Genomic DNA, 27,752 nt, shown 5'->3' with positions numbered 1-27,752 from the left:
ATTAACCAGAAGTTTTTTTGTTGGTTTCTTTCTAGACATTTCAACAGTCCTCTCTACAGCACAAATCCAAGAAGAAGAACAAAGGTAAAATATTACAATATTACAAATTTAATACTGACACATCTATATACAGTAGAGTCTCACTTATCCAACATAAACGGGCCGGCAGAACGTTGGATAAGCAAATATGTTGGATAATAAGGAGAGATTAAGAAAAAGCCTATTAAACATCAAAATAGGTTATGATTTTACAAATTAAGCACCAAAACATCATGTTAGACAACAAATTTGACAGAAAAAGTAGTTCATTACACATTAATGCTATGTAGTAATTACTGTATTCACGAATTTAGCACCAAAATATCACAATGCATTGAAAACATTGACTCCAAAAATGTGTTGGATAATCCAGAACGTTGGATAAGTGAGTGTTGGATAAGTGAGACTCTACTGTATATATAAAAGGATAAAAAAAATTCGGCCTAGGACAAAACAACAAAACTACACATCCCAGAAACACTAAACTTGGCAACACAACCTCTCATCCATGCCTCTACGTTCATACAACAAAAAGAAAAGAAAAATAAAGTCCTAATTAGACTGAGAGGAATAATTGTTTTTTATCCAATTGCTGCCACTTAGAAGGCTAAACTCTGCCCACTTGGTCTCCTAGAAACCTACTCAGCCCAGGGGACAGGCACAGTTAGGCCTCAGACCTCTTCCACACTGCCTATAAGATACAGATTATCTGATTTTAACTGCATTATATGGCAGTGTAGACTCAAGGCCCTTCCACACAGCTATATTACCCACTTATAATCTTATATTTTCTGCTTTGAACTGGATTATCTTGAGTCCACTTCACTTCAGTGTGCATTTTATACAGCTGTGTAGAAGGGGCCTCACATAATCCAGTTCTAAGCAGATAATATAAGATTATAAATATACAGTAGAGTCTCACTTATCCAACATAAACAGGCCGGCAGAAGGTTGGATAAGTGAATATGTTGGATAATAAGAAGGGATTCAGGAAAAGCCGATTAAACATCAAATTAGGTAATGATTATACAAATTAAGCACCAAAACATCATGTTATACAACAAATTTGACAGAAAAAGTAGTTCAATGCTCAGTAATGCTATGTTGTAATGACTGTATTTACAAATTTACCACCAAAATATCACAATGAATTTAAAACACTGACTACAAAAACATTGACTACTAAAAGGCAGATTGCGTTGGATAATCCAGAACACTGGATAAGCGAATGTTGGATAAGTGAAATTATACTGTACTATGAAATAATTACTATGGTAATCCAGTCGAACCCAATTCTGCTATGGAGGACACAATCCAAGCACGCCCAACAGATGGCCACCCAGGCTCTCAAGAAGAAGGAGGAGGAGGAGGAGGAGGAGGAGGAGGAGGAGGAGGAGGAGGAGGAGGAGGGAAAAAAAAGGCCGGGCTGTGGCGCAGGCTGGAAAGCAAGCCAGCTGCAACAAATCACTCTGACCAAGAGGTCATGAGTTCGAGGCCAGCCCGTGCCTGCGTCTTGTCTCTGTCTCTGTTCTATGTTATGGCATTGAATGTTTGCCTTTATGTGTGCTATGTGATCCGCCCTGAGTCCCCTTCGGGGTGAGAAGGGCGGAATATAAATGCTATAAATAAATAAATAAAAAAGAAAAAGAAGAAGAATATCATACAGTCATAAGGTTAGGAGACACCCCTAAGGATGATCCAGTTCAACTTCCTTCTACCATTCAGGACGACACAAACCAAGCACTCCTCACAGATGGCCATCCAAGATCTGCACAGTAATAATACAAATCGAATAATAGAATCAGACAGTTAGGAGAGACCCCTAAAGGCCATCCAGTCCAACCCAACTCTGCCATTGGACCGTACAATCCAAGCACTCCCAACAGATGGCCGGCCAGCCTCTCAATAATAATAAGAATGATATCATACAATCCTAAGGTTAGCAGATACCCCTAAGGATCATCCAGTTCAACTTCCTTATATCATGCAGGAGGACACAATCCAACCACTCCTGACAGATGGCCACCCAGCCTCTCAATACTACTACTACTACTACTAATAATAATAATAATAATAATAATAATAATAACAACATCATACAATCCTAAGGTTTGGAGTGACCCCTAAGGATCATCCAGATCAACTTCCTTCTACCATGCAGGAGGACACAATCCAAGCACTCCTGACAGATGGCCATCCAGACTCTACATAATAATGATGAATATAATAATAATAATAATAATAATAATAATAGAAGCATAGAATCCAAGAGTTTGGAGAGACCCCTAAGGGCCATCCAGCCCAACCCTTTCTACTATGCAGCAGGACACAATCCAAGCATTCACAACACATGGACAATGTATAAATACTATACAATACTACACAGGGACATAGACCCCCTCTACCCTCACCACTTTCACAGTACACAAACAACCAAATGCATACTAAACATAAAGACAACCATACAACAGACATTCAATACCACCACTACCTCAACAAGTTCTCAACAACACCACCAGACAATGCCACAGCAACGCGTGGCCGGGCACAGCTATCTATATATAAAAAAATGTAATGTGTGTTTTTCCCATGGAGTAAACAACAAAACCACTGAACCAAATCTCACCAAATTCAGCCACAAAAGACATAGTCATCCAATCTATGTCTTTCAATAAAAAAAAACCGTAGAAAAATAAAGTCCAAATTGCAGAGGACAAGGAAGAGCCATTCTCCCCCTGGCTGCCAGCCAGAAGGGTAGGCTCTGTCCCCTTTAGGCCTCACTCACTTCATGTTCTAGCAACCCCCTCAGCCACAATGGCTCAGGGTGCACTTAGGCCCCTTCCACACTGCCTATAAAATACAGATTATCTGATTTGAACTGGATTATATGGCAGTGTAGATTCAAGGCCCTTCCACACAGCTATATAATCCAGAATGCCAAGGCACATAATCCACAGTATCTTCTTTGAACTGGATTATCTTGAGTCCACATTGCCATATAATCCAGTTCAATGTGGATTTTTTTTACAGTTGTGTAGAAGGGGCCTCATATAATCCAGTTCAAAGCAAATAATATATAATATATAAAAATTACTGTGATATAATAAAACAGAGCAATATAATCTCTAAAATCAAGACAGTAAATAAAGAACCATACTCAAAGTGGGAATTTCAGATAGGAAACAATCAGGGCCAGCTAACACCTCCCAACAAAAGATTCCCTCAGGGAGGAAGCAGCCAGGCTTTGAAGCTGAAGGGCCATTACATGCTAATCATTCTGGCTAATTGCAGCATTCATACTTGCCTCCAAAAGACAAAAAAAGGAACAACCAGAAATAATATAGGAAATAACATATACTAACTACCACCAATTCCTCAATACTTTATTTCCCATACCACCACATATTGCCACAGCAACACATGGCTGGGCACAGCTAGTTAAATATAAGAATGATGACATATAAGAATGATGAGTGCATCTATTCAAAAGGTGGCAATTCTTATAACTTTCTAACTTTATAATCAGTGTTGAGTAATACTTTAAACATTACTCTCCTCCCCCCGTCCCGTCCCGTCCCCCCCCCCCAAAAGTTCATTCTTGGTCTGCTTGGAATCAGGAGAAAATCTATAAGCATGGTATATCCTAAACACAGTCTTCCTTTTTGAAAAATTATTGTTACAGGTCTTGCACCAAGTAAGAGCAAAAGACGTATTTCCTGTAAAGATCTTGGTCGTGGAGACTGTGAGGGCTGGCTTTGGAAAAAGAAAGATGCCAAGAGTTACTTTTCACAAAAATGGAAAAAATACTGGTTTGTTCTGAAGGAGACTTCACTGTACTGGTATATCAATGAGGAGGTAAGACACTGGCATTCTTGTTGCCTTTTCTATAGAAAATTCAAGAATATGATACATGCATAGGCAACAGAATCATATATAACTGTCACAGCTTGCTTAAATTGTTGTGTGTGTGTGTGAGAGAGAGATTTTGATTGTTTTGCTTTTTGTATTAAAAGGAACAACTGCTATTAAAAATAAAATCACCTTTCTTTTTGGCATGAAGCTAATAGAGTGCAAATAATACAATAAACTCTGATATTATATACAGCTTCCTTCTGTGTGTATATTAAATGAGTATATTCAAGTTATTCTGCAATTGAATTATGCACATCTTTCTGGGCAACATCCTTGCAGACGGCTAATTCTCTCACTCCAGAAGCAACTCCGGTTGCTCCTGACAAGAAAAAAAAATCTTGTTTGAGAATAGCTTGACTGTATTATACAACATTAGCCAAAACCATTTAGCAGGGTCGTAGTAACCAGATACTGTGGCTGTAATTCAGAATCCACATACCATCATCTAATTCTGTTTTTCATTTCTAATACAAGTTTGTGTGAATGCCTTATATGCCCAGTGTCTGTCTTGAATATTGAATTGTTGTAGCCTCTGACATTGGGTGAGCTGTTAGCCAAGGATTTAAGCAGTTTGTAGACTCATCCGTTGTGAGAGAACGAAGCATTGTTAATTTGGCAGGAATTAAAACTCACACATGGCAAGGTGGAAAATAAAGAAAAAGAAGAGAGATCCCAAAAGTAAGAGGTCAAGACATCAGAAGATGTATTAGGAGCATGCAGTGGGTGAAGAATGAAGAATCATAGGGAAAACAGAGAGAGGTTAGAGTAAAAGGCATAGATTCGTGTGAAATTTCAAGCAAATAAATATTTGGATATACAGCTAGTTTATATTCATCTACATGTTTAATCCATCTTCCTAGGTACACTTTTTCCTAATTTTCTTCTATTTTCTTTCTTTGTGTTTATACTTTTAAAAACAAAAACAATCATAGAGATTGCTCTGCAGACATTTCTTAGTTTTTGAGTTGAGCTGAGATGAGGAGAGAAGAGTGATAAGTAATTGTTTAAAAAACAGGGTAGCTGAAAGATGTACTTTGGATTGTGAAGGTATAGGGTTGAAAAAGGGAGTAAAATCAGTCCAAAGCAAAGTTTATGTAGTCTCTACAGACAGGAGAGAATGTGCACTTTGGGCCTAAAAAGGTGACCAGGGAGAAGGGATAACAATGTTAGATCAAAAATTTGTGTCTCATAATAAAATTGACAGAACAACCCATGTATTCATGAGTGACAGTAATAGTGGGAATATTGTTTTGAACTAGACAGACATTTAACCTCTCAGGCAGGGTCCAGATGGTGGTGTTGGGGATAGCTACTCTTCAAAAAAGGAGCTGTTTTATTGCATCCCACAAGGTGCCATTGTATCCCCAATGCTTTTAAATATTTACATGAAACCATTGGTAGAGATCATCTGGAGGCATGGGGTGGGGTGCTATTATGCTGATGATGCCAAAATATATTTATCCATGCCAAGATAGCTTGTCTCCTCTGAACGAATGCCTGGAGGAAATAATGGACTGGATGAAGAAAAATGAATTGAGACTGAATCTAGACAAAACAGAGGTGTTTGCCATCAAGGGTCCTCATCTGAGGGTGGAGGTGTAACGACCAGTTCTGGATGGGATATGTCCGCAGTTTGGGAGTGCTCCTGGTTCCGGGAGTGCTTACTACCAGCTTTGGCTGATACTCCAGCTGCTCCCCTTCCTCAATTTGGAGGACCTAAAAATGGTAGTGCACATACTAGTAACCTCAAGGTTGGACTACTGCAATGCACTTTATATTGGGCTACCTTTGTACGAAGTTCGGAAACTCCAGTTGGTTCAAAATACAGCAGCCAGATTGGTTACAGGAACATTCAGGAGTAAGCATATTATAACTATCCTAAAGTCACTCCACTGGAAGACAATTAGTTTCAGGGCAAAGTACAAGGTGTTGGCTTTGACTTTTAATGCCCTTCATGGTTTGGGTCCACGTTACCTACAGGCCTTCTCCCATACAATCCACCCCGAACACTGAGGTCCTCTGGGGAGCGTCTGCTCCAGCTTGCCAGAACCTGACTAGCAACCACCTATAGGACCTTTTCATCAGTTGCCCCACAACTGTGGAACAACCTGCCTGAAGAGCTCCAAAAACTAAATGAGCTGTTGGAATTTAAAACACAACTGAAGACCTATCTCTTGCAACAGGCTTACCCAGCTAGTTTCAATCATGAATTTTAAACTTGTGCCCTGTGTTTTAATCTCTCATCTATGTACTTTAATATGTATTTTATAGAAATATGTTTTAATATGTATCTTTTATAGAAATACATTTAATATGTGTATTTACAGTTTATGTGTTTTAATTATGCTGTAACCTGCCTCTAGCCACGAGGAGAGGCAGGTAAGAAATAAATTTATTTATTTATTTATTTTCCACAGGCTTCTGGTGTTTGTTTGTTTTTTAAAAATACTCAGATTGGATTCAGTTTTTAACAATATGGTCCACAATATTGTGTCTCCTGAATGACTATATTTGGACTGTTCAAAGGAGATGTAGCAAACAAGTTGCTTTCAAAAATAAATATTTTAAGTACTGTTTGCGTTGTTTTAGCAAGATGTTTACATTGGTTTTTGTTGAAGTTTTGATGGGGTCTTGAACACAGACGTTGTTATCTCATGAAAAGAGATATTACTTGCTCTATTTTGTTAGTTTGTTCTTCCTGCTTTCAATGTTTAATATGTTTATCTTTATAGGATGAAAAAGCAGAAGGGTTCATCAGCCTTCCAGAATTTAAAATTGATAGAGCTAATGAATGTCGCAAGAAATAGTAAGTATTGGAAGTAATATTTAGAAATATAGTGTATGAACCAAAAACAATTAGATTTCTCTGTTTAATCTAGCTTTTACTCCTCATGCAATATTTACCTTTGTGAATTTCCATTACTATTAATATATAGTGTCACATTCTACCCTAAAAGACAACCAAAGTCTATTACTTCTAATATTTTAAGAAAAGGGTTTTTTTTTTTTTTTAGTTCAGGGTCTGGACTGCAGGTTTTGACACTTGTGTCTTCTTTTAGATGATGGCATCATGATAATACATTTTACTTATTCATTAATAACACCAACTGTACAGTAAAGCTCAGATTTTGTAAACAATTTTTGAATTCAATACAGAAAAAATATGCCACACTAAGGTTTTAAGAATTGCATCAAACACATATTTATGTTTTGAGCCCAACTTTTAAGTAAGCTCAGTGCTATCTTAGATTTTTCATAGTACAGGCAATCCCCAAGTTACGAACAAGATAGGTTCTATATGTTGGATTTTGGAAAAAAAAAAAAAAAAGGTCTGTTGTGGAAACAAGGACTGGTGCTAAAGCTTCAGAGGAGACACCTTTCCCCCATGATAACTCTTTCAGGAGTGCATTTCTCATAGATTTCTCTCACTTCCTGTTGTCTCACTCCCATTCTTAAATGTGAGTTGTTTATAAGTTGAGGTTTGTAATTCAGGGACTGCCTGTAGTTGTTTTTCATCTGTTTGGAAGAGAGAGTAGCTATGAAGTTTCCTATCAGTGTGAATAATTTCATGATTACAAGTTTCGTTGCTGTCAGTTCATATAAGTCCATGCACTCTTCCCCTCTGCAGCTATGAAGTTTTAAAATTTAAAGTATTACTAGAGGTATAGTGATATAAAAATTCCTGGATATTTCAATTAAGTCAAATTTGATTAAGCAGTAGCATTTCTAAAAAGCATAATGATATAACTATACAATAAATACAACTACCCTCTGAATAAATTGCTTCATACTTGCAAAAATGATTCCAATTAATGTTTGAATTGTTTATACTCGTGATGAAAAATAGCTTCTATTTACTTAGACTTCGGTAAGAAACCCACATATTTTGGAAGTAACAGTAAACCTTATTGATTTCATGGTAATAGTATATGGGATTGCAATCTCAGTCCCATTTGGTTGATTTAGGCTCACCTCTAGGTAGATGTATGAAAGTTGTATGGATGATGTATCATATGAATCTAATACAGGTACATTAAATAGTCATAAAATATTGTTTTAAAATTCAGCTGAAAGCAGATTCTAAAAGTAAATACATTATTTTAAGGCTGAAAGAAATCGTGTATATTTAATGTTTGAACCATAGTTCTTTGTGATATTTTTTTTCCACACAGTGCATTCAAAGCCTGCCATCCCAAGATCAAAAGCTTTTATTTTGCTGCTGAACATCTAGATGACTTGAACAGGTATGGAAACTCAAAATTAATTGGCCATGTGGTTTTCAAGACTTAACTGAGGAATTGTCTAAAAATGAAGTAAAATATGATATATCAATTTTGTGGAAGATGTAATTACAAAACATTAGCACAGAAGACGGCAATTGCTGTTCTGAAACATTTCTTTTAGATGTGGCAGGCTGGTGACTCCATCATTTAAAGTGTCTTTAGAGAAAGTGCTTGCAATTTAGGTGATATATCAAAATAATTCAAATGACTGGAGATCCGTCAGTACATGTTTGTGTGGTACCTGTTGGCAGTAACTTTGGGACTCCAGCTGCATTAATCAGGACAGAAGCTCCCGTATCTGTAAAAGCTAAGGCCAAGATGGCAGCCTTTTCATATTATAAGAGGGCTTTATATGTGCAGGTTAAATCTTTGTGCCAGCAAGACTGTTGACCAAAAGGTCAGTGGTTCGAATCGGGGAGCAGTGTGATCTTCCGTCTGTCAGCTCCAGCTGACCATGCAGGGACATGAGGGAAGCCACTCACAAGATGGTAAAACATCCGGGCATCCTCTGGGCAATGTTCTTGCAGGCGGCCAATTCTCTCACACCAGAAGCAACTTGCAGTTTCTCAAGTTGCTCCTGACACACACAAAAAACGTGTCAGAGGACCATATCCCTAAGCTTTGCAGCACTTTCTAAACCAGTGGTTCTCAACCTGTGGGTCCCCAGGTGTTTTGGCCCACAACTCCCAGAAATCCCAGCCAGTTTACCAGCTGTTAGGATTTCTGTAAGCTGAAGGGCAAAACATCTGGGGACCCACAGGTTGAGAACTACTGGTTTAGATGAACAACGGAGGAAAAGAGGTTGGGCTAAGCTAGTTCAAGACTTATTGAACTCCAAAAACCCCTCAATAGGCATGTTATAATCATTCCAAAAAGGGCTAGGGCTAGGGTTAGAATTGAAAACAAGCTGAAGGACTGAATCTATAAGATGGATAATTGTGATGGCACGCCCAAGCCTTTGGGAAAAACTATAGTGTCTGACTTTACTCGAGAGCTATCTGTATACCTTCTGTTAAGATCAAGATCCTTAACATACAGAGGCACTTTAGGCAAGGTGAAAGGATAACCAAAATGAGTTTACTGAAAACAAGATGAATAAAGGGTTAACTCCACCTGGGACTATTATAAGATAACTTAGAACAATACATTACAAAAGGAAATTTTTCTAGTTGCAGTCATCTCTCTGGAGTCCTTGAAAGTCTTCTGCCTCTAATGCAAAGCGATTGTTTACAAGTTGGTGCTCATAAACTGTCTCTTCTTCCTTGTGAAGCTCAAGATGATCAAAAGCTTCTATTGCCTCTGGGACTGGTGGTATATTAATACTGGCTGAATGCAGGTGCTAAGGATGCCTTTTTTTATTGCCTGGGCCTAGGATTACCAGACAATGCCCAGGCCTCTGGTCACTGTAGCTCTGCTGCAGAAAAAGGATGAGTCTAGCAAGAGAGCTCTGTACAGGCAAATTGAATAGACCAACTAAGGCTGGCCTCTAGCGGGTTTTATGCTCCACCCAAAAAATAATACAAAGGGAGGTATCTACATTATTGGAAAAACCTAAACAGGGTGAACTAAAGCAAAGGAGAAAGAAAAGCAGAGCCATTTTTTTCTGTTGACATCATTTGCTGAATTGAAATAATGTAAGAGCTCAAAACTTTAAAATGCTTACCTTTGCCCCTCTGAAAACTGTGTTTACAGAACTAAGCTTTCAAGCTATGACCACTTTGAATGCCAAATACAAAAAAATATTCCAGAGATGGTGTTTATTGCCAGCTTTATCAAAACTCCCAAAAGAGATTATTGGGACAGATTCTAGCTTCCTTACAGAGAGAGGGGTTTTAATGTGAAATTGTGCTGACTACTATCAATCTCTGATCCTTTTGTTACACATAAAAACAGCCTTATTTGCTAAGGCTGTCAAATGTATTTGTGCTAGTTATTTACAAGATAGTGCAATAGACTGCAGGGATTCTTTAATTTGTTTTTTAAGAGATGCACACATATGTATTCTTTTTGCTTGATTTGTAAGGACATTTAGTTAAATACACGGTACTGTGTAACATCTTTTATTGTTTAAAATACTGAAATGTTGTCATAATTTAAATTGCCTTTATTTTGTTATACCCTGACATCATTTTATATTGGAATATTTAGATATATATATATATATATATATATATATATATATATATATATATATATATATACACACACACACACACACACACACACACACACACACACACATACATACACACATACATACATACACACACACACACACACACACACACACACATACTAACATAATAAAGTTGAGAATGAAGGAGTAATTCTTTCAATATTGAATAACAAAACAATCTTTTTCTCTCTCTCTCGCATACTCCAAACATTTCACATTTTATTGCTGTGTTTAAAGTCTTCTCTAGATTTTCAAGTAATTTAAAAACAGGCAATGAGCAGCTTTGCAAAATTTTCTAATGGCTACTTAAACCAATGGCACCTCTCAGCTATTGTAAATGAATGCTTGATTTATTCTTTTCTTCTCTTTCCTTTCACTTCTGTCATGTGCAAACACTATAAATAGCATTTTTGGGTTTCTTGTAATCAGATGTAAGGTACAAGATTAATGCTGTTATATGGGAAAATAACCCCTAATTGGCATAGTTTAACTTTTGAGAAAAAAGCATGCATAGGATTTTGTTGTCAGTAGCAATGATCATGTAGATGCTGCTTTCCCCTTCATTTGGCAAAGTAGTCTGTGGATCACATATTTCAGTTCAGTAATCAGGGGGGACAGTTTTTGTCTCAGGACTGTCTGTTGCTTTATTAGATGCATGGTTACCATCTATAGTGAAGAATAAGAATTCTGTTTACAGTAACTAAGGACCACTTTTCATCTGCTGCCAAAAAGTTATAACATATATTATGTATAAACCTTCCAGGTGTACAATGACAATGGAAAATTATCAGAGAGTGCCCTTTAGAAGCAGGTGGCTAGCAAAGTAGTTTGTCCTATCAAGCTATGAAAATATTGATATTACAACTTCCAAGCACTTTAATTTCAATATGGTATGAATTAGTGACCTCGGGAAAGTCATGCTTTTCTATCCTTAGAGGAAGGCAAAGGCAACAAATCTGGCCAAGAAAACCCCATGATTGGTTCAGTTTAGGACCAGTATAAGTTGGAAGCAACTTTAAGCTCACGGGAACAAAAGCAACTACTGAACTGCATTATGATTAGCTTGGCAGACATTAGTTCAATCCTGACATGTCTCTATTACCTCCAGCTTTACCAGAGAAGAAGAGGATGTTGTATTGATGGAAATCTAGAGGACTGAGAACTCAATTTAGCTTTTGAATAATTAATTGGATGGCAATTCTATTGCCTAGGGCAGGGGTCCTCAAACTTTTGAAGCAGAGGGCCGGTCCACTATCCTTCAGACTGTTGAGGGGCCAAATTATCATTTTAAAAAAATACAAACAAATTCGTATGCATACTGCACATGTCTTATTGTAGTGCAACAACAACAACGAAAGAACAATACAATATTTAAAAATGAAAACAATTTTAACCAACATAAACCTATCAGGATTTCAATGGAAAGTGTGGGCCTGCTACTGGCCAATGAGATAGTCAAGTTAATTAGGATTGTTGTTGTTGTTGTTGTGTGCCTTCAAGTCATGTCAGACTTTGGCCGAGCCTAGGTCTAAAATTAATTATTTATTTACTGCATTTATTTACTACATTTATATCCCACCCTTCTCACCCAGAAGGGGACTCAGAGCAGCTGTATGTACATACAATATATTATATTATTAGCATAGTACAATATTAGCATTATATATTACTATATTGAACTATACCACTATACTATTATATAATACAGTAGAGTCTCACTTATCCAACACTCGCTTATCCAACGTTCTGGATTATCCAACGCATTTTTGTGGTCAATGTTTTCAATACATCGTGATATTTTGGTGCTAAATTTGTAAATACAGTAATTACTACATAGCATTACTGTGTATTGAACTACTTTTTTTGTCAAATTTGTTGTATAACATGATGTTTTGGTGCTTAATTTGTAAAATAATAACCTAATTTGATGTTTAATAGGCTTTTCCTTAAGCTCTCCTTATTATCCAACATATTCGCTTATCCAACGTTCTGCCGGCCCATTTACGTTGGATAAGCGAGACTCTACTGTACGTAATATATAACATATAATAATAATTATTATATGGTATTATTATTAGTATTATATTGTACAACATAATAATATTATCAATATTATATGTATATACAATATATTATATTATTAAAACTGATATAAAAATATTATATTATAAAACTGAGGGCGGGGGCCAGGTAAATGACCTTGGAGGGCCGCATCCGGCCCCCGGGCCTTAGTTTGGGGACTCCTGGCCTAGGGGTTTTGAAACCCTGCTAACCTAATAGTACTTCTTTTCTCATAGTGACAGCACTTCTGTAAAAGCAAAAGATAAGAAAAGAGAATAGAATAGAATAGCATCCCTTAATTCATGTTGCTTATGGAGATTAAAACGTTTAACCATAAAGCATTATTTTTCTCCCTCTGCCTCCCTAATGCACACAAGGTTTACACTGACTTGTTGTAATAATACATGATACATAGGGTTCACCATTAAAAGTCACATAATTTGAAACATTCTGTGCTTCAGAAGTTGACATCTTTTTTCTGCTGATATGACAAATAGGGATTTACATATATTAGTTCAATCTTTGTAAGATAGGATTTGTTATTGAGAAATTGGAACAATTGGAGTATATCAGGATTCTGGCACATCTGTGACTAACAGATTCAATGAAGCTTTGGCTATCTCAGAGTGCTCCATTTAAGAAACTTTTCATTCCTGTTTAAGAGTTTATGTTTGAACCAGAATCTTTACAAGCCATTTTTTTTTTACAGAAAATAATGTACCTTTTAAGACTAGAAAAGTAAACCAACAAAGAATATGGCTCTTTGCTGTCATAGTCCAGTCCAGGATCTGTGCACATTTGAATTAAAAACCATATATAAAAATCTTTAACTTGCTAAAGTGGCTCCAGTGATGTATTTAAAATATTATTTCAGGTGGTTAAACAGAATTAATATGCTTGCTGCTGGACATGCAGAAAGAGAGAGGATCAAACAAGAACAAGGTACAGGCAATTTTTCTGGTTGTTTCACTTTATCTTCTACTTTAAGTTAACAGTAGCCTTTTCTGTACATTCTGTGCACTCTTTAATTACATTTCTTTAGATACAAAAATGTTGCTCTTGTGCAATACTGTAGATTATTTTTTAAAAATATCCAGTGAGTATTTGACTTCACAAGGAGAAAAAATTATCATGATTATGTTTATGGCTCAAAACATTTGTAAGAAGCACTAGTTTTGAAAGCAACTAACCCATGAATTTCCTGCATTTTACACTATAAAAACTACATCACTTTGTTCAGTACATTGTAGAAGTTCATAGGGCCCACAACATCTCCCCTTCTACATTCAAAGAGTATTTGGCAATGAGGAGGAAAATTGCAGTTTTTCTTTATGAATTTGGTATATTCTTTCCTCTTTTGATCAGGAAACAGTGATATCTAAGGGTGCACTAGTTGTAAGCAGTCTTAAGTTCCAATGTAATTTGTTAAATCACGTCAATTTCAGTGGAATTTAAATATACAATATTTTCCTTGATTCCTTAAAGCTGAAATCTGGTATATATTTTTGTGGAAGCAATTTACCCTAAACTTAAGAGGAATTAATTTTGAGTAGAGAAGGATAGAACTGTGATATAACTTAATAATACGATTGTAAAACTGGAGTGTTGTCTATTAGTCATGGGCCCAGTTAGCATCTCATCTGTTTATTTCATGTTTTTGTACCATTTTGTTCATTTGGAATGCAAGCAATGGTACACACACACCCCTCCAGAACAGAAATATCAGTGAAATGGAAAAAAGTGGAAACGGTAACCATTTGGTCGGCTGATTTTTGGCCCTCGTAGGCACTGGCAGGGTCTACAGCCGAGCGTTTGACACTCATAGGCTCGGCTGGCAGGCCCTAGCTTACAGGGCCTACAGCTGTGTGCTGGGTGCATGGTGCACTCGGATGTAGGCCCTGGCTGGCAGGGCCTCCAGGTCCTGGTGCTTTGCCGCCCATGGGCCAGAAATCTTCATTTTTTCGGACTTTGGATGGCTCATTTGGATAGGTGCCCATTTTCAAAAGCGGTGGATGGAAACGGAAATGAGGACATACGAATGGCACAAACAGAAACGGATAGCAATTCCTTACAAATGCACGAGACTAGTGTCTATGTTGAAGTGTTTTGTGGGTGGAACAGTCTGGCATTTACTAAGTTGCGCTGACTGCTTCAGGTAGAGTGGGAAATGGTGCTCCCTTTCTTTTCTGTTTTAACATTTTAAAAATTATTTCCTTCCTATTTCAAAATGGGAGGGAAATGTTTAGATCAGCTCTTAGGCGTATCAGTATGGTGCAAGGTAGGGAGGGGCCATAATGTGTATCCAGAACCTTTATACTCTGCTCTCTCCCAATCATCTTCCCATTAAATAGCCATAATAGGATGCTAAATTTAGCATGCATATCTATGTTCATTATTTATGACCCCCTAATATAAGTTTCTTAATGAGAGAGGCAGTGTATTATAGTGGTTTGAATGTTGCACCATGACTTGAAGAAACCAGTTCAAATCCCTACTGGTGATTTTGTCAAGTTCTCCCAGCATCAAAGGAAGCCAATGGCAAATATCTGAAGAACCAGGAAAACTCTAACATGGGATCACCGCAAGTTGGAGTCAGCATGAAGTCACATAACAATACTTTTTTTTAAATGTTGAAACTTACTGAATGTTTGATCTGTGTACATGTCATCCAAAATAGTATAAGTTGGTTTTTTGCACTCCCCCCCCCCCCCCTCCTTTTTGTTCCCTAGATTACTGGAGTGAAAGTGATAAGGAAGAAGTAGAAACTCCATCAACACCTAAACAAGACAGCCCTCCTCCGCCATATGACACATACCCACGACCGCCTTCGGTAAGTTGTTGTGTATGTATGGTCGTAGCTGCACTGACATTGTTAAAGTCACAGGAAAAATACAGTCATATGCAAGTTGGTTAGAAATATATTTGGAAATGGATGCTTCAGTGAAACCTCTGTAAATTGCAGTGGATGTTTTGTTTCCTTTGTGGGTGTCTGTAATTAAATGAATTGCATTCATATACATAGTCCTATATCAAAATCCATGTGATAGTAAACAGACTAAACTTTGCTAAACAATACACATGACAGGTATAGCTTCAGATGGATTTGACATAAAAAGGTGTCTTCCTGTTTTAAGTGACTACTTTTCCATAAGAAAGTAGAATAGCTAATAAATTTCTAATATAGAATGTTGGCTGATAGGCATTTCTTATTCATTTTAGCTTGATTTTGTTTCCATTTGTAATAGCAACAGCTGGACTGGCTACTGCCTTGTCATACTTATGCTTCCTTTCATTTTTGGTGTGTGTGCTAAATAATAGAATATTCTGGTAAAACACACCCAACTCATGTGGTAAATTAACCAGAATGCATAGTCTACTGATGGAAGACATTTAGGGCCTTATCACATAGGGATATACTCCGTCTATATCAGTATGCATCCCGTATTTTTAAGGACTGGTTGCATACTTAATTCAGACGAGATATATACTGACCCCATCACACCTGATTCTTACATTTGGAAAATACTTCACTTTGGCTCATCACACCACAGAAGGCTAGCCCTTCCTAATCCATTCAAATGCCTCCCTATGTCACTTTTAACAAGGAAAAAGTATTTATTTAATTATTTATATCCTGCCCTTCTCACCCCGAAAGATACTCAGGGCAGCTTACAACAAAGGCACAATTTGATACCTTGAACAAATATCAACATAAACAACATATACTTTAAAATCACATCATTAAAAAATGTCAGTTAAAAGAATTGCTTAAAATTACACAATCCAAAAACATATGTAAGGAGTCATTCCAATTGCCATTTGTAATTGTCCATTATTGCACTGAGATATCAATTATTGCACTAGGAATCACTGTGCAAACACTTGGTCCCACAACCATGAATTAACTTTCTTCCTAAAGATCAGGAGGTGTGATGACTCATGGGCCATGTAGTCCCGTTCCTAGTACTATTGTGGCAGATGAAGAGGAAAACTTGGGTTTCCCACCGTTTCTGCCAGATTTGGAGCCCTTGCAGCCGCAAGATGTTTGCCCACAAGAAGTCAGCCAAACAAGCCTTGAGCAGAAATCTCCCCCATTTTCTCGCCGGGATTATTATAATCAAGATAGAGGCGCTCGAGAGGCGACTCGCCGGAGCGCCAGGATAGCTGCCAGACAATTAGCTGATTAAGTCTGCTTCCCTTGGGAAACTTTAAGGAGTCATGCATCTGGACACAGTATAGGTTTCGTTTCTTGTTCCCCAGAGAAAGTGTATGTATGTAGCAATTTATTACGGTCTATGACCAGAATATATAGAAATGGGCACAGGTGCCCGAAAGGGGAATCACAGTTCCCATAAAAGTCAGATAAAAGAGCAAGTTAAAAACATGCTATAATAAAAACAAATTAAAAGCAGACTATTAGCAGGGTCAGCTAATAGTAAATATCGATCCTCTGGAGGGGGATAGAGGGAGCATTTGCAGTCTTTCAGTTATAACAGATTGCTCTGGCTACAGGCCCTGTGGGGTCAGTCATCGTCCGTCTGATGGAAATTGCTGCCGCACAGAACCTGGCGACACTATAGGTTATTGCAGAACAGGAGTCTGAGAGCAGCAGAGAGGTGTAGTATCAGTGCGGCCTGGATGTTTTAAAAGCCAAGGAGTGATGAAATTGATTCTAATATCTCTATAAAACATACACTGGAGGAGCACGTGCTCGATAGTTTCGATATGGCCAGACTCACAAGGGCATAGTCTTTCCAGAGCAGGGGTCTTCCGGTACCTCCCCTCCAGTACTGCTGATGGGAGGGTGTGACATCTTGCAAGAGTGAAGGCTTTACGATGATTAGGCACCTCCAGGTTTGTTAAATAAGCCATGGGAGTGATGGTATATCCAGGGCCGGCCGGAGATAATTTTCAATGTTAAGCGGGGGTGCTGAAAAGCGCCCCTGCCACCGGCCCTGCCTCCCGCGCCCTGGCCCCGCCTCCCACGCTGCGTGGGAGGCGGGGCCAGGGCAAATAGTGTGGGAGGCGGGGCCAGAGTTGCCCCCCCCCGCCCAGCGTGCCCTGGCCCCGCGTCCCACGCTGCGTGGGAGGCGGGGCCGGGGCACGCTGGGTGGGGGGCGGGGCCAGAGTTGGCCCCGCCTCCCACGCTACTCCCGCTCGCCCGTCTGGCCTTTTCTAGCTGGCCAGACTGCAGCGGAGGTCCCTCCAGGCCGCGATTGCGGCCTGGAGGGACCTCCGCTGCAGTCTGGCCAGCTAGAAAAGGCCAGACGGGCGAGGGCAAATAGCGCTGGAGGCGGGGCCAACTCTGGCCCCGCCTTCCGTGCTATTCGCCCTGGCCCCGCCTCCCATGCAGCGTGGGAGGCAGGGCCAGGGCACGCTGGGCGGGAGGGCGGGGCACCGCCCTGACGGTGCCCCGCCTCGCGCCCAGTGCACCCTGGCCTTGTGGCAGCTGGCCTGGCAAGCCTTGTGGCCTGGCTGGCCTTACCCAGCCGGCAGCCAGCCGGGCAAGTCCAGCCAGGCCAGGGCGCACTGGGCGGGAGGCGGGGCACCGTCAGGGCGGTGCCCCGCCTCCCGCCCAGCCTGACGGCGCCCCCCCAGACCTGCGCCCGAGGCGGCGGCCTCAGTGGCCTCCATAGTGGGGCCGGCCCTGGGTATATCTGTTGTCTGCACTAATGTTAAAGACTGGAGAGCAAGCTAAATCAGATTGTCGCTCTGTATCCAGGATCCGTTGTCTGATGTGGACCTTAGCTTGGTCCCATCCCATGCTTAGTAGATGTTTTTGAGAGAAGCCTAGAGTTGCGATTTTAGTTGCTACTACCTTGTTCCATGTGGATTGAAACTCATCTCTCAGAGTTAGCGGGGCAAGGCCACATGGCGAGTGAGACAGATGCAGCCAGTAATTGAGAGTGGCTATCCATGCTCTCGCCTCCACTCTCACGAGGCCTGTTTCTAAACGCAGGATGGCGTTTGAGACGCATCTGGGGACTTGCATCGTTGATCTTAAAAATTTTGATTGTACCTGCTCCAGAGGGGCAAAGTTTGGGTAGGGGCCGAGCTGGGCTCCATACATCAAAGGCAGCAGCGCTGGGCTTTGTTCTTTGAACGTTTTGACTTCCAGATCCATTATGTGACCCCGGCACAGACCAAGCAAGCAGATGCTCTATCACGGAAACCAGAGTATGCTGCAGGACGCAAAGAGACCTCAGAATCCCGATTGCTGCAACCCGAAAACTTTGCCACGCTCACAGTGGGAAACACCAAATCCACTCCAATTGAACCAACTCCTTCCAACCCAGAACCCCTTTGCGCTCAAGAAATTAGAGCCAGCCAGCAGGCAGATGCCTGGGCTCAAGACCAGATTCGCCAAGGATTACGTTTCCCTTTCTCACTTAAGGATGGACTAATGTGCTACCGGAACCATGTTTACATCCCTCCAGGCCCCGGCAGAGAAAAGGCACTTCGTCTGTGTCATGACAGCAAGCCCGCAGGGCATTTTGGGCTCTTTAAAACCATGCACCTGATTCTACGAGATTTCTGGTGGCCCAAGATCCGCAAGGATGTAGAAAAATATGTCAATACTTGCCCGGTATGCCAGCGCTCCAAGACAAGAAGAGAAAAGCCCACAGGGCTACTGCATCCCCTTCCTACTCCATCTCGTCCATGGGAGATAATTTCTGCGGATTTTATCACTGATCTACCACCTTCCCTTGGATTCACCACGATCCTAGTGGTGGTGGACCTTTTCACCAAGTTGGCCCATTTCATTCCCTGCGATGGCCTCCCCACGGCCAAAGAGACTGCAGATTTATTCCTTCAGCATATTTTCAGACTACATGGATTGCCCAAGAGTTTAGTCACGGACCGTGGATCTCAATTCACCTCTCGTTTTGGGAAAGCACTGCAAAAACTATTGGGCATAGACTCTCGTTTATCTTCAGCTCACCATCCCCAAACGGATGGGCAAACTGAGCGCACCAATGCCACTTTGGAACAATACCTTCGCTGTTATGTAAACTACCAGCAGGACAATTGGGCTTCCCTGTTACCGCTATCGGAGTTTGCTTACAACAATGGTGTCCAGGCTTCAACTAAAAAAACCCCGTTCTTTGCAAACTACGGCTTCCACCCGCGTTTCTTCCCTTCTGTCATTGAAACTTCAGAAGTCCCTGCAGCAGAGGACTGGCTACAAGAACTTACAGCGGTGCAACAACTCTTGCACCAACAACTGGATCAAGCCAAGGAGGACTATAAATGCCACGCTGACGGCCATCGCCAGCCGGGCCCTGAGATCAAGGTAGGAGACCGGGTTCTATTGTCCACTCGTTTTTTGCCCTCCCACCGTCCCTGCCGGAAGTTAGATGCCCGTTTCATTGGTCCCTATCCAGTGGTGGCGCAACTTAACCCCGTGACTTTCAAACTCCAACTTCCGCGCTCCATGCGCATTCATCCGGTGTTTCATCGCTCCCTGCTCCTTCCAGCGGATGGTGTACGCCCTGATGCAGACCGGCCGGCCCCCACCCCTGTTTTGGTGGACGGGGAGGAGGAATTCGAGGTTCAGGACATTTTGGATTCTTGCTTTCATCGCCGCCGCCTTCAGTATCTCATTGACTGGGTGGGTTTTGGCCCCGAAGAACGCTCTTGGGAAGACGCTTCCACAGTCCATGCCCCCGATTTAGTCCGCCGCTTCCATCAGGCCTACCCTGCCAAGCCGCGGCCCCGCACCTCGGGAAGAGGGCCCATTTTTGAGGGGGGCCTTGAGGAGGGGGATAGTGTGATGACTCATGGGCCATGTAGTCCCGTTCCTAGTACTATTGTGGCAGATGAAGAGGAAAACTTGGGTTTCCCACCGTTTCTGCCAGATTTGGAGCCCTTGCAGCCGCAAGATGTTTGCCCACAAGAAGTCAGCCAAACAAGCCTTGAGCAGAAATCTCCCCCATTTTCTCGCTGGGATTATTATAATCAAGATAGAGGCGCTCGAGAGGCGACTCGCCGGAGCACCAGGATAGCTGCCAGACAATTAGCTGATTAAGTCTGCTTCCCTTGGGAAACTTTAAGGAGTCATGCATCTGGACACAGTATAGGTTTCGTTTCTTGTTCCCCAGAGAAAGTGTTCCTTGGCGGGAAAACAAGATCCTATATAGGTGTTTGCCCGCAAAAGAATCCTTGCGGAGTCAATTCGTCGGCTTGAGGAGTGAGATCGTGTGTAGACTTCGTACTCCAGTTCCCAGTTCCCGGATCAAGTTTCCAGCCCAGCCTTGTACCATGGACTTCTATGGACTCAGTTCTTGATTCATGTTTGCCTTGTTTCCAGTTTGATCTTGCCAAGTTTCAAGTCTTGCCTTGCCTTGCGTTTTAAACCACGGACCTTGCTTCACAGTCTCAAGCCTTGTTTTCCAGTTTCCTTCGGATTTACCTTAAGCCTCAAAGACTATGGACAGTTCCCCACACTATTGCTTGCCAAATAGTGTGTGTTTCGGTGAAGTGGATTATAACTTTGGACTTTAATATCACATATTGGACATTGTTTTCCTGGACTATATTTGACCTTTCCTGAAAGGTCTACTTCTGAACTATATTCTACACTTATTTTTATTGACTTTATATATTTCCCTAATAAAGATATTAGATAGATTCTGGTCTCTGCGCATGGTTATTGGTGTTCTGCAGCCTGGGTCCTGACAGGAGGGAGGGGGCTGATCTAAAATGTATAATACTGCACAGTGACATAGCCTGGAAGTCTTGAACTACAGTTCTTGCAAGATTTTAGCTGATGGAATGCATACTGGTATTATGGTTACATGTAAAAACAGCACCTTGAAACTGTAGTACATTTTTTAAAACACAATTAGAATCCTGTGTGCTATTACTCCATTTCTGCAACATGTTTCAGATCTATTTCAGTGGATTACTGCCAGAATGGTACAAACACCATGTAGTAGGACCCCTTTTGAATGGCATTCAAAGAGTCTTTCTCAGAACTGAAGTATATCCCAAAATGATAAAAGTCCTAAGTTAGCAGAACAGTGGAGATTTTTATAGTCAGTTGGTGTAAATCTACTTTAGTTAGCAGAACTGGGAGGATCAATATAGTCAGAGCTGCTGTCCCCTCAACAGGACTTTCTACTTCCCCTTCTTTGCTCCCACACATATAGCTCTCTGTATTTTCTCAAAATTGCATTGAAAAGTTTCCGAGTTCCCCAGAACAGATGTTGAGAGTTTCCAGGGGCTATGGAGTAGACGAAACTATCTCTTCCTAATTCCATTGATGGAACTGCTTCTGTGAGCAGAAATACATTGTTGGGTCCTGCTAAAAATTACATAACCATACAAATATATAGTCTGTATATGACTTCACTTCATTGTAGCCTGGTGAACATGCTTCTGTGCCAAAATCTGCACATTTTGGAGATTTGCTGCTTTAAAAAATGGCACACAGATGTGCATATATCAAGGAACACTGATCACATGTAAATGTGTAAAAAAAGGAAATGCTTAAAAAGTGTTTAAAGAAAAATGTATATTACTGTCAGCCCTCCATATTTGAAGGTTTAATTTGTGCATATTTGATTATTCACAGATTTGATTAATATGTTTTCTCTGAGAATCTCTATTCTCCATGGTGACTGAATGGTCAACCTCTGCCAAAAGATTACCATAGAGTTGCTCTGGAGGACATAAAGATTCCTAGAGAGGTGTTCTCTCAATTTCAAAAATAATGTCTTTTTAATTTGCAATTTTTCCACTGTTACTGGGGTCCTACACCCATAGCCCCCATAAAAGTGGAGGGACCACTGTTTATGGGAAATAATGTACCTAAACATTGAAAGGTGTGGAATTCCTAAGTATATAGATAGTGACTGATTAAAAGACAGAGTACTCTAGGAGTCACATGCCTATCATTATCATTGAATTAAAGCCAGAATTTATATTGTTGTTGCAGATGAGCTGTGCAAGTCCTTTCGTAGAACCAAAACATAGCAGACTCTCATCCACTGAAACATCCCAGTCCCAGTCTTCACATGAGGAATTCCGTCACGAACCAGTTGGAAGCACTACGGAATCTCCCATCCGCAAAACTGCCAGCCAGCGACGCTCATGGCAGGATTTAATAGAAACACCACTGACAAGCTCAGGACTGCACTACCTTCAGACTCTACCACTTGAAGACTCAGTTTTCTCTGATCCAACTATTATATCTCCCGAACATAGGCGCCAGTCAACTCTTCCTACTCAAAAGTGCCACCTACAGGATCACTATGGCCCTTTTCCCTTAGTGGAGGGTGAGAAATTGCAAGTCCTAAATGGGAATGGGGGAAAGCCTCGCAGCTATACTCTGCCACGGGATGGTGGGTTCAACCATTGCTGCCACACGCTTTCTGTCAGTGCCTCAAGCCATCAAGAAGAAATGCCACAGAAAGAGGAAGAAGAAGGCGAAGGGGAAGGGGAAGAAGAAGTTGCATCAGAAAACCAACAAGATGAAAGTAAGCGCTCCTTATGTTTTAGTCATGTAAAATGGATTTAAATTGCATGCAGTAAAGGCAAATTATTTCCTTAAACATATCTCTTTTGATTTTGCATTTTGTACATAGTGGAAATAATTTTACACAAAAATCTGCCTTTTATGCATGTTTTATATGTACATAACATTTTCATTTGCAGGACAGAATTATTGATCAGTGTTTATTATCATTCATTATTATATGCTTCCTTTGTTGTTAGTATACAAACAGTTCCCGAGTTGCAAACATCTGTTTTACAAATGACTCATAGATACAAAAGGGGTTGAGACAACGAAAAATGAGATAAACTTACTCCTCAAAAGGGAAATTCACCCCTGAAAGAGTTATCTTGGGGAAAAGGTGTCTCCACTGAAGCTTTATCACCAATCCTTGTTTCCATAGCAAGCCAAATTTTTCAAGATCTAATTATCACAGGGACAGAAAGTGAGGTGAAATCTATATGGCTGGAGGTTTTTTTGTTTGTTTGTTTGTTTGTTTTTGGTTTCCCTTTTAGGACAAGGGTGTCATACAGTCTATTGCAGTGTTTTTAAAAAATCTATTTAGATATATGTACCATTCAAGTTGAAACTACTAAGGGTAGTTTTCAAAGGATGCTGATGTAAAGCTTTTTAATTACATATTATTTGATTCATATTATAACTGTTAAGACACCTCATATAAACTACAGTCAGCTCTCCACATTTCCCAATTTAACTTTTGTGGATTTCATTATTAGCATATTTGATTAATATGTTATCTCTAGGAATCTCTAGGTACTCCAGGACAACTTCCCCTGGATGTGGCCCATAGAGCCATACTGGAGGATTCTAGAGATTCCATAGGGAACACTTCTCTAAATCTTCCAGCAATTTCAGTGGAGGATAACCAGAGATCTCTCATTGAGAACATTTAGATTCCTGTAGAGCTGTTCACTCAGGGAAAAAAGTATAGTGGCTTTTAAGAATGTATGTTTTATACATTTGTGTGGACTCCTAACCCCCTTTATAGTGGAAGGGCTACTATAGTCCTGGTATATTACTGAGTTCCAACATGGATGCTAATTTTTAAAACTAATATGGAATTTAAAATTACATATTGCAACCCAATCTATTGCATACTGTGCATACCATTAAAATATCTAGATGTAAGTTATAAACATATTTAAATATATTTATTTATTTATTTATTTACAGCATGGATATCAGTGTTCTGGTCACATTATTGGCATTTTTTAAAATAATATGTTCATCCAATGCTTTTGGGTTTGGATGAACATATTATTTTTAAAAAAAACAATGCGGTTGCTGTTGCCCGCTTTTGGTCCAAAACTATTTAGTTGCTTGTGATTCTTTTTTTTCTTTTTTTTAATTTCCATTATTTGAAATGTACAATGCTTTTGACATGAAATAAATAAATAAAAATAATATGTTTGTATACCAGCTGGTTTGCCACATTGATGTGCTTATCTCATGTCCTTAACATGATAAATTAAAGAGATAGAGTTTTTTTCTTGGCATGAAAGTATGGCATGGTTTGGCATGGTCTGAAGATTTTCTTCCACTTAATTTCTGCATGTTGAAATGCTGTTAAAGTCACTGGGAGAAAACCAGCAATAGTAGTGTAACTGCATGTATTGTAAAATGGCCTTTTGTACATAAGTATTAATAATTTATGTAGCAATACTTGATGCCATGCATTTTTATTTCACATTTTCCCTGCTTGTTTTTCATGGTCTTAAGCAAGGCAAAATTCAAACTGAGGTACATACATATATGCATATTGATAGACACACACATGTCCATACACATACACAAAGAGAGATAATTTTATAGCCATTTAGATAGATAGGGCAGACCAAGGGCTAATGTTAGTGCAATTTGGACTTTCTCTTGATTGAGGGGTGGAGAAGGGGCTGTGTCCCTTCAAGCTTCCTTTGTGAAATAGAATCTGATATTTGGTTTACAAACTGATTCAGAAGGTGAGAAAGTGGCTCCCTCATCCCTCTTCTCTATTAACACATCACACTTCTTGTTCGTGAGCATCTCTAATTAGGAAAAGATGCCGGAGACCACAGACTCGTAGGTCATCCATAAGTCTTGAATCCTGAGTGCCCATTTTGGTATTGAGAACATTATCCTATGTTAGTTTACTTGAGATGTTCAATGAGGAGCCATCAAAAGGATTTATGAAGAAAGATCCTTAATGTCATCAGTCTTATGTTCTCCTCCACATGGGACTCTCATCATATTATGAGATGCATTGGTACCTATTTCATGTTTGTGGTTGGGATCATATTGAAGCTGATCCCCCACTCTACAGAATGCTACCATAAAGGCCATCATAGACCACCATTGGCAACAGAATCAAAACTACCACCTTCTCATAGGCAATACGCACTGTTGCCAGAGACCATCCTACACTTTCCCTGTTATACATACTTCAACAGCACGTGCAGTGCATCAGCAAACATTACTTTCCACTACTGTGACACAGGTTCCTCAAGTCTCATTGTGACACACACCTAATGTGATAGATGAGTGCTCCCAACATTACTTCAAGTTGCCCATTCAAGACTCTACCCTCTCAAAGAGTTAATCCCTCCAAAGTACTTTGAAATGTTTTTTTCCCCCCTTTGGGTTATAAGAGAGTCTGTGTACAATTTGAAAATGAAGTTAGGCAGAAAAGTTCCAATGACTGTTGTTATAAAAAGCATTTATTTATTTATTTATAGCTCCCAGTCCATGTTCTTCTACATAAATCATTTCATTATTACTGGTTCCTGCTTTTTTCATATTCTGATGAGTATCACAATGATAACTCCTCAAATTAATTCCCCCATTTCATATCATTCTTATAGAAAAAGAAAATGTGAAAATGCTCATTCTTTTTGAAGATTACATAAAATATTGAGATAGTAAAGCAGAACAGAAGATTTATTTAAGATAAGGGGTTAGTGAGATGATCATGATATTTACATTGTACGTCTTTAAGCTGGGACATGGAAAATCAGTTTTAATTTTGCAGTTTTATTTTATGGTTATTGATTTTAGCGGGGGAGAATGGAGGAGTTAGTTTTTATGACTGTATTGATAATATAAGTGATGCATTGGAAAATTGCTCAATTTACAAAGTCAATAATGAGATATATACCCGTTTACATTTATTCCCCAGTACCTTCAGTATCAGCAAGTATTACAGTTATATGTATTGGCTCATTTGTAGTCAGGTTCATCACTATGAACACTCCATTTTGATTCTACTTCAGACACTGAAATAAGAGTTCAGTCACTTTGAATCAGTTTTGCAACATTTCATTCAGAAGGGAATACCATACTTCTTCTGCTAATAATGTAAATCATAGACATTTGATATCTTACTTGATAAATTACTTCAAATGTTAATATAACATTGTCTAGAATTGTTTACCATATTTATGTTATAGTCCCAGTATCATTTGTCAGAATAAATTTAACCCTATACTGTAGTCTTTGCATGGAAGGAATAACAAACATACAGCTGATGCATCAAATTTTGTCCCCTTAATTGCAAATTGTTGGACTTCTTTTGCTGAGGCTTATTGTGCAAATAAATAAAGGCAAAGATTGAAACTGCAGACTCTCAGTTCACAGTCCCTTTGCTGTATGTAAGAAGGACGACACAAAGCCAAAAATCAATGAATTGTGGTGTATTCTTGTTTTAAGAAAAAAAGAAAGAACAGAGCAACAGGTTTTAAAGCATTAATGTGGAGAAAGCAGTATCATGGAGGGTGAAGTCAGTCAATTGGCTGGGATGAAAATCTTAAAATAGTTCAAGGATCAAGAAAATCAGAGATGTGCATTGAAACAAAGAGATCAAAATATAAGGAAGCTAAATATATAATTGTATATAAAAATAGTTTTTTTCACATTGGGTGCTGTTTATAAAACAAATCGACTGCTATATGTCTTATGAGACCAAAAGGACATTAAGAAACTCTTCCTTAAAAGCAAAAAAAAAAAAAAAAAAGGGCAGAGGGGGGGCTTTTTTTTTCTTTTCTTTCTTTTTGCTTTCAAGGAAGAGTTTCTTAATGTCCTTTTGTTCTCTTTAAGACATATAGCAGTCAATTTGTTTTATAAACAGCACAAGTATGTTTTCATTATGGTTGTTTTTTTGTCATTGATATGCTTCCAGTCTTACAATAAGATATCATTTTTTCCCCCTGAAGTATATCTTTTTAAGAGCTGGTTCTCAGAGAGAAGAAATGGTTTCTAAGAAACCATCTCTTATTCTTCTGTGTTTTCAATTGCTGCCTTATTTCATTATATTTATCAGAAGAATATGCTTTCTTAAGTGTTTAGAAGGAAGACACATTTGAAATGATAGAATTTTTGTTTGTTTCTTCTTAAGATTTTTTTAAAATAGCGTATTTATTTTTAGTTGTGGATAAGTTTTGATACACAACTCATCAATATATTCTTGTGGCAGAACGTAATGTTTCCTGATTGGAAGAGCTATGCATTTACCTCTTTTACTGACTATTCAATAATGCATTCCTGAATTTTATGCAAGAATTTAAGCTGAAAGAGGCTTTTTAGTTATTGTACCTCTCACTTCAAATTAAAGACACATGGCTCTTAATTGCTAATTTTTTAAAAGAACAGCTTGTTGTAGATAAAGGATCTAGAACAGACAAATAAATGGATAACATACGTGCCTCTTAGTTTCACTATCAGACTGTGTTTTAAAGTAGGAAAGCTTGTATTTCATTCTGGATTTCTCTGGCTTATCTGAGGAGCGGCAAAC

General features: G+C 39.3%; 1 protein-coding gene across 6 annotated transcripts in view; it reads left to right on the top strand.

Annotated features, from left to right (window-relative positions):
- Positions 1 to 27,752, top strand: part of cnksr2 (connector enhancer of kinase suppressor of Ras 2) — a 205,540-nt gene that overhangs the window by 141,217 nt on the left and 36,571 nt on the right. For all 6 annotated transcript variants that reach the window (XM_003218904.4, XM_062977212.1, XM_008107310.3 and 3 more), the window contains 7 exons: positions 36 to 84; positions 3,722 to 3,894; positions 6,684 to 6,757; positions 8,124 to 8,195; positions 13,346 to 13,413; positions 15,201 to 15,301; positions 22,412 to 22,952. In XM_003218904.4, the coding sequence (XP_003218952.1) occupies positions 36 to 84; positions 3,722 to 3,894; positions 6,684 to 6,757; positions 8,124 to 8,195; positions 13,346 to 13,413; positions 15,201 to 15,301; positions 22,412 to 22,952 (1,078 nt within the window). The remainder of the gene's footprint in view (positions 1 to 35; positions 85 to 3,721; positions 3,895 to 6,683; positions 6,758 to 8,123; positions 8,196 to 13,345; positions 13,414 to 15,200; positions 15,302 to 22,411; positions 22,953 to 27,752) is intronic.

Source organism: Anolis carolinensis, chromosome 3 (assembly GCF_035594765.1).
Source record: "Anolis carolinensis isolate JA03-04 chromosome 3, rAnoCar3.1.pri, whole genome shotgun sequence".
NCBI classification, from domain to species: domain Eukaryota; kingdom Metazoa; phylum Chordata; class Lepidosauria; order Squamata; family Dactyloidae; genus Anolis; species Anolis carolinensis.
The sequence above is the reverse complement of the archived record's forward strand: the minus strand, read 5'-3'. Positions and strand labels throughout refer to the sequence as shown.